The sequence below is a fragment of the Puma concolor genome, chromosome A1 (assembly GCF_028749965.1).
Source record: "Puma concolor isolate L17-30 chromosome A1, mPumCon1.1.hap2, whole genome shotgun sequence".
In the NCBI taxonomy this organism is placed as follows: domain Eukaryota; kingdom Metazoa; phylum Chordata; class Mammalia; order Carnivora; family Felidae; genus Puma; species Puma concolor.
The window spans coordinates 123,572,477-123,582,059 of record NC_141667.1 but is presented as its reverse complement, the minus strand read 5'-3'; the positions used below and the strand labels follow the sequence as shown (position 1 = coordinate 123,582,059).

General features: G+C 45.5%; 1 protein-coding gene across 5 annotated transcripts in view; it reads left to right on the top strand.

The window, feature by feature from the left end:
* LOC112861239 (protocadherin gamma-C4) overlaps positions 1 to 9,583 on the top strand; it is a 173,713-nt gene that overhangs the window by 18,565 nt on the left and 145,565 nt on the right. The window contains exon 1 of one of the 5 annotated variants that reach the window (XM_086701902.1): positions 776 to 3,623. The exons of 3 other annotated variants lie outside the window; for them this stretch is intronic. In XM_086701902.1, the coding sequence (XP_086558028.1) occupies positions 1,200 to 3,623 (2,424 nt within the window). In that variant the 5' untranslated portion in view covers positions 776 to 1,199. Of the gene's footprint in view, positions 1 to 775; positions 3,624 to 6,668; positions 9,332 to 9,583 lie in introns of those variants that run through there. One more of the 5 variants, XM_086701965.1, reaches the window with a different exon arrangement.

Genomic DNA, 9,583 nt, shown 5'->3' with positions numbered 1-9,583 from the left:
CATAACATCTTTACTTCTAAGTAATAAAGTTTAAACTGAGGAAAATTAAAGACAAAGTTTCTTTTAGTGTGTATAGTATTTTTTCACAAGAATAAATGCCTTATGGATAAGTTTATAACACTGCATAATTGAAATGACAAATATATTTCTATTTCTGTGTTTGGAGAGGAAAACAAATACAGAGAAAAGGTTTCTGGAACATAAAACAAAATTTTATCTCTACTAGTTTCAGTTTTGGTGTTTAAAAACCACCTTTACTCTAGATTTAGACAAAGTGAACTACTTCCAGTACTCTGAAGTTGTGTGATTTCTCTCTCACATCTAGAAATTGCCATACTGTTGTCTCTCATATCCAGGCCTTTTCCCTGATCCACTTTTCTCATGTTTCTTGGGAAAGCCTTTGCTAACCTCCAGGGCCAGGTTGGAGGCCCTCCCATTACCTTTGGTTTCTTCCATTATGGTAATTATCTCAGTGCACTGGAATTCCTTGTTTGATTTTATATCTACCTAGCTTTGGGGAGGAAGTGGTTATGTTCATATCATTTACCTTGAATCCTCACATATTGTCTAACACCCAATTATGTTTAATGAATGGGTTCAATTACAGATATTGAAACTAAGATGTCAGGCTATCAAGGACAAACTTTAATGAGTATAACCTATAAATATAGCTGATATTTCGGTGTGGTTTTTAAACTTTGAACATTTCAAAACAGTAACTCCAGCATGTTTGAAGCAATATTAGTGGTCTTAAGGTTAGAGCATGGCTTCCTAAGGAACATACTTTAACATATATCATACTTTAACATATAACAATTGAACTGTGTGAAATAGACACCAATCCCATTACCTCTGATACAGAAGATTTCGGGTGTTGGGAAACTTAAAAATCACTAACTTGCGTTTATCTGAAAGGGTGCAGTAAACCATTAGGCCTCTGAGTGTCGCTGCTGACCACTCAAGGAGGAAAACGGGGCTGGCGAGCTTGTCCACCATTTCCTTGTTCCTAAAAAGCAAAGAACCAGTCAATCAGACTCCAGAAGATCCGAGCTGCTACAAAGCTCATCCTGTCAGTCAACCAGCTCTGTGACCCATAAAATAGGACCATAAAAGGCTTAGTTCCTTGAAAACAAATAAGATTTGAGTCCGTCGTGGGTAGTTGGAACGGAATTCACAGAAAATAATTCACCAAAGAAGAAATGACTAAATACCTGAGATTCAGACACTGCAGAGGATTGGCCCTGCTGTTTGTGCTTCTGTGGACGCTATGCAAGACTGGATCCGGGCAGATCCACTACTCAGTGCAAGAGGAACTGGACAAAGGTTCCTTTGTGGGCAACATCTCCAAGAACCTGGGATTGGAGCCCTGGGAGCTGGCGGAACGTGGAGTCCGCATCATCTCTAGAGGTAGGAAGCAGCTCTTTGCTCTGAACCCGCGAAGCGGCAGCTTGGTCACCGCAAGCAGGATAGACCGGGAGGAGCTCTGCGCTCAGAGCGCGCTATGTCTTGTAAAATTTAACGTCCTTGTAGAAGACAAATTGAAAATTTTTGAAGTAGAAATAGAAATTAAAGACATTAATGATAATGCTCCTGATTTTCTAACAGAGAAATTGGAAATAAAAATTGGCGAACTAGCGGCTCCTGGAACTCGATTTCCACTTAAGACTGCATTTGACCCAGATGTGGGCATGAACTCCCTTCAGAACTACCATCTCCGCCCCAATGACTACTTTTCTCTGACTGTGAAGCATGTCTCTGATGGGACCAAGTACCCAGAGCTGGTGTTGGAGAGGGCTCTGGACCGTGAACAAAAGAAAGTTCATCAGCTTGTCCTCATTGCTTCTGATGGTGGGAATCCTGTCCACTCTGGCAGCTTGTACATCCAAGTGATAGTTTTGGATGCAAATGACAACCCACCAGTATTTACTCAATCTGAGTATCAATTAAGTATTCAAGAGAACTTGCCAGTGGGTACCACACTGCTCACAGTGAATGCCACTGACCCTGATGAAGGATTCAATGCTCAAGTGTCCTATATTCTAGATAAAATGCCTGGGAAAGTCACTGAGATTTTTTATCTCAATTCAGTGACTGGAGATATATCAATATTAAAAAGTCTAGATTATGAGGATGCTATGTTCTATGAAATTAAAATTGAAGCACAAGATGGACCTGGTCTCCTTTCAAGAGCTAAGATTTTAGTCACAGTTCTGGATGTGAATGACAATGCCCCAGAAGTAACAATCACTTCTCTTACTGAATCAGTCCCAGAAGAGGCTACTGCTGGAAGAGAAATTGCCCTTATCAATGTGCATGACCGAGATTCTGGGCAAAATGGACAAGTCACAGTTTTTGTCCTGGGAAATGTGCCATTTAATTTAGAAAAATCAATAGACCAGTATTACCGCTTAGTGACAGCCAGATCTCTGGATCGTGAACAGGTGTCTGAATATAACATCACTCTCAGAGCCACAGATGGAGGAAGCCCCCCACTGTCCACGAACATTCATATCACTCTGCATGTTGCAGACATCAATGACAACCCACCTGCTTTCAGTCAGGCCTCGTATTCAGCCTACATTCCCGAAAACAATCCCAGGGGAGCTTCCATCTTCTGTGTGACCGCCCAGGATCCCGACAGCATCCAGAACGCCCACATCACTTTCGCACTGACTGAGGATACCATCCAGGGGGCGCCTCTATCCACTTATGTCTCCATCAATTCCGACACCGGTGTCCTGTATGCTCTCCGTTCCTTTGACTACGAGCAGGTTAGAGACCTGCAGCTATTGGTGACAGCCAGTGACAGTGGGAACCCAGCCCTCAGCAGCAATGTGTCACTGAGCATATTCGTGCTGGACCAGAACGACAATGCTCCAGAAATCCTGTATCCCGCTCTCCCCACTGATGGTTCCACAGGCGTGGAGCTGGCGCCCCGATCAGCAGAGCCCGGCTACCTGGTGACCAAGGTGGTGGCGGTGGACAGAGACTCTGGCCAGAACGCCTGGCTGTCCTACCGTCTACTCAAGGCCAGCGAGCCAGGGCTCTTCACGGTGGGGCTGCACACGGGCGAGGTGCGCACTGCACGGGCCTTGCTGGACAGAGATGCGCTCAAGCAAAGCCTAGTGGTGGCGGTGCAAGACCACGGCCAGCCCCCTCTCTCGGCCACCGTCACGCTCACTGTGGCCGTAGCTGACAACATCCCAGACGTCCTGGCCGATCTGGGCAGCATCAGGACCGCCGCCAACCCAGAAGATTCTGACCTCACACTGTATCTGGTGGTGGCGGTGGCTGCAGTCTCCTGCATCTTTCTGGCCTTTGTGATCGTGCTGCTGGGACTCAGGCTGAGGCGCTGGCACTCGTCCCGTCTGCTCCAGGCTGCGGGGGTTGGATTGGCTGGCGTGCCCGCCACGCACTTCGTGGGCGTGGATGGGGTGCGAACTTTCCTGCAGACCTATTCCCAGGAGGTCTCCCTCAGGGGGGACTCCCGGGAGAGTCACGTGATCTTCCCGCAGCCCAACTATGCGGACACGCTCCTCAGCGGAGAAAGCTGTGGGAAAAGCGAGTCTTTCCTGGTATCTCAAGATTTACTGGAAACGAAAGGAGACACCAACCTACTCGAGGTAGGTTTATTTCTTTATTGGAATATTATAAAGAACAGGTATGCCAGTGTGATTTTATAAAGATTTAATATACATTTATTTGAAAATAAAGCAACATGGTAGTCATTAGTTCTGTTGTTTAAATAATTAGTTCCTCTCTTCTTTTGGGCGGTTGGTAGAGCGGATCTTCCTGACCTGGTTATGACCGAGTGGGTCTAGGTAACTAGTTCTGGCCAATATATTGTAAATGAAGGTAATATGTGCTTCTCCCTGGGGAAAGCTCCCAATGGCATTGCAAGAATTTCCAGATCTCTAAGTTATTTTTTGAAGTTGTGACTCTTCCTTCTACCTTACTGCTTGAATAACTACACCAAGAAAGAGCCCTGTGGTTGTCCTACATTGATGTGTATACGTGTGATAAATAGACCTTCTTCATCTTAACTTCCTGTGATTTGAAGTTTGTCACTCCAACTACTTAGCTTATCCTGACTGATACAAGTAAAAAATATGAATACTAGATATTTTAGTCTCCAATAAAATGATGCTCAGCTCCTACCAAGCCAGGCCAAACTCTTCATCTCAATGACATAAAAATTGTTGGGTAAAAAAATGTACAGATTGGTCAAATGGTTTTATCTGTCCTGTAGTCCTTACTATGTATACCGAAAGTATGTGTGGGTGATTGTGTGCACTCATACTGATTTCAGCTTTTTGCTTGAAGGTGGGAAGGTCAATTGCCTAAATCATTATGAGTTTTGGAGTGGCATGTCTTGTCCTTTGAGAAGGATTTTTTAAAAACGCAAGGAGATATGTCTCAGCGTCAGCAGGAGATTTCCAGACAAGCCACTCCAACAATGGAATAGGAGTCCTACAAGTCTTTTGAGCCAGAAATTGTTGGCCTATTTTGAAATTTATGAAATTATATTCACCCATGAAATCACCTCAGAGAGTCAAACAAAATGAGACCAAATATATTTCATTAGAATTCAAATAAAGGAAGGGGCGCCTGGGTGGCGCAGTCGATTAAGCGTCCGACTTGAGCTCAGGTCACGATCTCGCAGCCCGTGAGTTCAAGCCCCGCGTCGGGCTCTGGGCTGATGGCTCAGAGCCTGGAGCCTGCTTCAGATTCTGTGTCTCCTTCTCTCTCTGCCCCTCCCCCCTTCATGCTCTGTCTCTCTCTGTCTCAAAAATAAATAAAAACGTTAAAAAAATAAAAAAAAAGAATTCAAATAAAGGAACCAATATCTCTCTCAATATATTAGAAAGAGATATATTCAAGAGTGTGAGACGTGGGGCCTGAGCAAAATAACTGAGAGCAGAGAAAGGTATATTTTCACTCAAACGTGCAATACAGTACAGGAAAAAAGGCCCATAATCTTCAAAATACCTTCTTTAAGGAAAAATCTTTATAATACTAGTATCACTTTCCTCATAAAGAGAAAAATTATTAAATGGATAGTGCCATGGGAACTCTAGATACTCAAAGAGAATTTTCTAAGAATCCTATATAAAACAAAGCCTAAATATTAGATAAATAACATTTATCTAAATATTGTGAAAGTGTACAGATAGTACAAAGGCAGTACAATTTCTATCTACTTGTATAGATAATGAAAAGTCTCAGATATTCCATTTTCACCATACAGGACTTAAAAATTTTTTTTAGAAGTTATTTATTTTTGAGAGAGAGAGACACAGAACCCAAGAGGGGGAGGGCAGAGAGAAAGGGAGACACAGTATCAGAAGGAGGCTTCAGGCTCTAAGCTGTCAGCGTAGAGCCCAATGCGGGGCTCGAACTCCCGAGCCATGAGATCATGACCTGAGCCGAAGTCATATGCTCAACCGACTGAGCCATCCGGGTGCCCCCACCAAAAACTACATTTAAAAGGATGGGCAAGGGGCACCCGGATGGCTCAGTCGGTTAAGCGGCCGACTTCGGCTCAGGTCATGATCTCGCAGTCCGTGAGTTGGAGCCCCGCATCGGGCTCTGTGCTGACAGCTCAGAGCCTGGAGCCTGTTTCAGATTCTGTGTCTCCCTCTCTCTGACCCTCCCCAGTTCATGCTCTGTCTCTCTCTGTGTCAAAAATAAATAAACGTTAAAAAAAATTAAAAAAAAAGGATGGGCAAGAATTCATTACAACAGAAAGGTGGAGGATTTATGGCAAAAGGAACAGAAGATATAAAGTCATGAGGTAGAGAAAAAAATGAAAATAACATCTTCGGAAAATAGATAATCATCTGTTTTGACTGGGGTGTAATATGAGTATGGTGGGTGCAAAGCAGTGGAATAAATCACTACATTGGTATATAATTTGGCAGTGCATTTGAAATAAAGGTATTTGCTTTAGTTACCCAATATGAGTTCAAAGATCAAAGGCTAAGTTCCAAAATGAAGTGTCTAAGGATTCTCAATGCCTCTCCAATATTTACTAGTGATCAAGTCAAATTCATTGGTATAAATTCAATGGTATAAATGGTATAAATCAGCTGGAGCTGAGTATTGGGATTATGGAGGTTGTATATACATTAATATAGTAAAAAGCACTGATTGCATAAAAATAAGTAAAATAAATCTTTCACAAGATTCAGCTGTATAAAAGCAGGTGTACTAAATTAGTCACTTTAAAATATTAGGCTGTGCTGTGCTGTACTTAATGGGAAGATTACCTATGTTTTAAAAAATTGAGCAATATATTAAAATAAGTCTAGGGTCTTGATTCACTCTTTTTTTTTGCAAAGACTGTATCTTTGAAAAGTATTACTGAGTTGATAACATATTTATGGAGGGAGTTAAAATAAGGGAGTTTATGCATTTCACAAAAATGTAAGGATCATAGTATCCGCTCAAATGTGGGTAAAAAGCCAGTAATTTTTTGGTTACATCCATACTAGTCATGCCAGTGTTTGTAAATACAGTGGAATCATTAAAGATATTTTTGCCCCCAAAACTGAAAAAAAATGGTTGTATGCCATGTGAAATTTTTAATACAAAAAAGAATGTAAAATGATAGCAACACTTATGAAATAATAAAGATAGAGTAAATGGCTCCGCAATATGCAATTCTCCCAGACAACCTCCGAGCGCCGCTGTTGACCGAAGGGAAGAAAGGGGTTCTCAGTTCTGCGTGAAGGTTGGGCAGTGTTTTCCTGCTTTGTCTTGCGCACATCAGAACGCGGAGGCAGCGCCAGTGCACCCACCAGTTCCTGACAAACAAGTCCTACCCTCAAATCACAAAAGTCTAGGTGCTGTCACTGATTTTTTTTTAAACATCCCAGAGACATCCTGAAAAGAAGCTTCCCGGAGAGTTAAAAAAATGCAAAGAAGCTCCAGAAAAGCCAAATGGATGAAAATTCAGGTACTGTTTCTCTTCCTGCTGTCTTTGTTGTGGGGGACTATCTCCCAGCACATCCAGTACACAATTCCAGAGGAGCTGGCTAAAGGCTTGCGAGTGGGGAACGTCGCCAAGGACTTGAAGCTCAGTGTCCAGGAGTTGCCAGCTCGAAAACTGCGGGTTAGTGCAGAGAATTTCTTCAGTGTGAGTGCAGAGAGTGGGGATTTGTTAGTGAACGGTAGGATAGATCGAGAGGAAATTTGTGGGAGGAAATCCGAGTGTGCACTAGAATTTGAAATGGTCGCTGAAAATCCCATGAATGTTTTCCATGTGATTGTTACAATCCAAGATATTAACGACAATGCACCACGTTTCATTGCAAAAGGCATTGACTTGGAGATCTGCGAGTCAGCCTTACCAGGTGTAAAATTCCCTCTGGATTCTGCACAAGATGCAGATGTAGAAAGTAACTCCCTGAAGATATACACTATCAACCCCAATGAACATTTCTCCCTGACAACGAAGGGAAGTCCTGATGGGAGTAAATACCCAGAATTACTTCTGGAAAAACCTCTGGACAGAGAACAGCAGAGTTCCTACCAGTTAATCCTGACTGCCATAGATGGTGGAGACCCTCCGTTAAGTGGAACCACCCAGATCCAGATTCAGGTCACTGATGCCAATGATAATGCTCCATTGTTCAGCCAGGACACATACAGTGTTAACATCCGAGAAAACGTGCCCTGGGGGACTTCTGTGTTGCAAGTGATGGCCACCGACCAGGACCAGGGCGTTAATGCAGAGATTACCTATGCCTTCCTCAATGCCCCAACAAGTACCAGCCTTCTCTTCAATCTCAACCCAAATACTGGTGACATTACAACCAATGGTACATTGGACTTTGAAGAGACCAGTAGATATATGTTGAGTGTAGAGGCCAAGGATGGAGGGGTACACACTGCTCACTGTAATGTTCAGATTGAAATTGTTGATGAGAATGACAATGCCCCAGAGGTCACGTTGATGTCCTTTTCTAACCAGATTCCCGAGGACTCAGACATTGGAACCGTAATAGCTCTCTTTAAAGTGAGAGACCGAGACTCTGGGGAAAATGGACTGGTGAGGTGCTATATTCAGGAAGAAGTTCCCTTCAAATTAGAATCCACCTCCAAGAATTATTACAAGTTGGTGATTGACAATGCCCTAGATAGGGAACAGATGGCAGAGTACAATGTCACCATCACAGCCACTGACGAGGGCAAGCCATCCCTATCCTCCAGTACAGGCGTCACCCTGCATATCAGCGATGTCAACGACAACGCGCCGGTTTTCCACCAGGCCTCCTACGTGGTCCGCGTGATGGAGAACAACCCTCCAGGAGCCTCCATCGCCCAAGTCAGCGCCTCCGACCCCGACCTGGGACCCAACGGCCACGTCTCCTACTCCATCGTGGCCAGCGACCTGGAGCCACGGGCGCTGGCGTCCTACGTGTCCGTGAGCGCGCAGAGCGGCGTGGTGTTCGCGCAGCGCGCCTTCGACCACGAGCAGCTGCGCGCCTTCGAGCTGACGGTGCAGGCCCGCGACCAGGGCTCGCCCGCGCTCAGCGCCAACGTGAGCCTGCGCGTGTTGGTGGGCGACCGCAACGACAACGCGCCTAGGGTGCTGTACCCGGCGCTGGGGCCCGACGGCTCGGCGCTCTTCGACACGGTGCCGCGCGCCGCGCAGCCCGGCTACCTGGTCACCAAGGTGGTGGCGGTGGACGCCGACTCGGGACACAATGCGTGGCTGTCGTACCACGTGCTGCAGGCCAGCGAGCCCGGACTCTTCAGCCTGGGGCTGCGCACGGGCGAGGTGCGCACTGCGCGTGCTTTGGGCGACAGGGACGCGGCCCGCCAGCGCCTGCTGGTCGCCGTGCGGGACGGGGGACAGCCGCCCCTCTCTGCCACCGCCACGTTGCACCTGGTTTTCGCCGACAGCCTCCAAGAAGTACTGCCGGATGTCAGCGACCGCCCGGAGCCCTCTGACCCCCAGGCCGAGCTGCAGTTTTACCTGGTGGTGGCTTTGGCCTTGATCTCGGTGCTCTTCCTCCTTGCGGTGATTCTGGGGGTGGCCCTGCGCCTGCGCCGCTCCCCCAGCCCTGCTGCCTGGGGCTGCTTTCAGTCAGGCCTCCGTTCCAAATCTGGACCTGGGGTTCTCCCCGATTACAGAGAAGGGACTTTGCCTTATTCCTACAATCTGTGCGTTGCCTCACAATCAGCCAAGACAGAGTTTAATTTTTCCAACCTGAAACCAGAAATGACTCCGCCTCAGGATCTTCTTTGTGAAGATCCTTGTATGGATGTATGTGCCCGCAGTGAAGACCCCCAAATCGCTTATGACTCGTCTTTTGCCTCTCACGTGAGTTTCTGCAAACATGCTTTTATTCTCAATTGTGCATAATTCTTTTGTTTATTGTTTTTCATTTTCCTAGTGATGGTAGTGGTAGAAGAGGTTTATTGGATGGGCGGAGACTGGTTCCTTATTTGCCCAATAGTCTTGGCAGTTACATAATTAGTATTTCTCAATCTGTACTGTTGGCAATTTTGTATCATCAAAAAATATTGGTAAGGAGAGCTCGTTCTGGGATGTCACCACCTTTAGTAAGAGTAT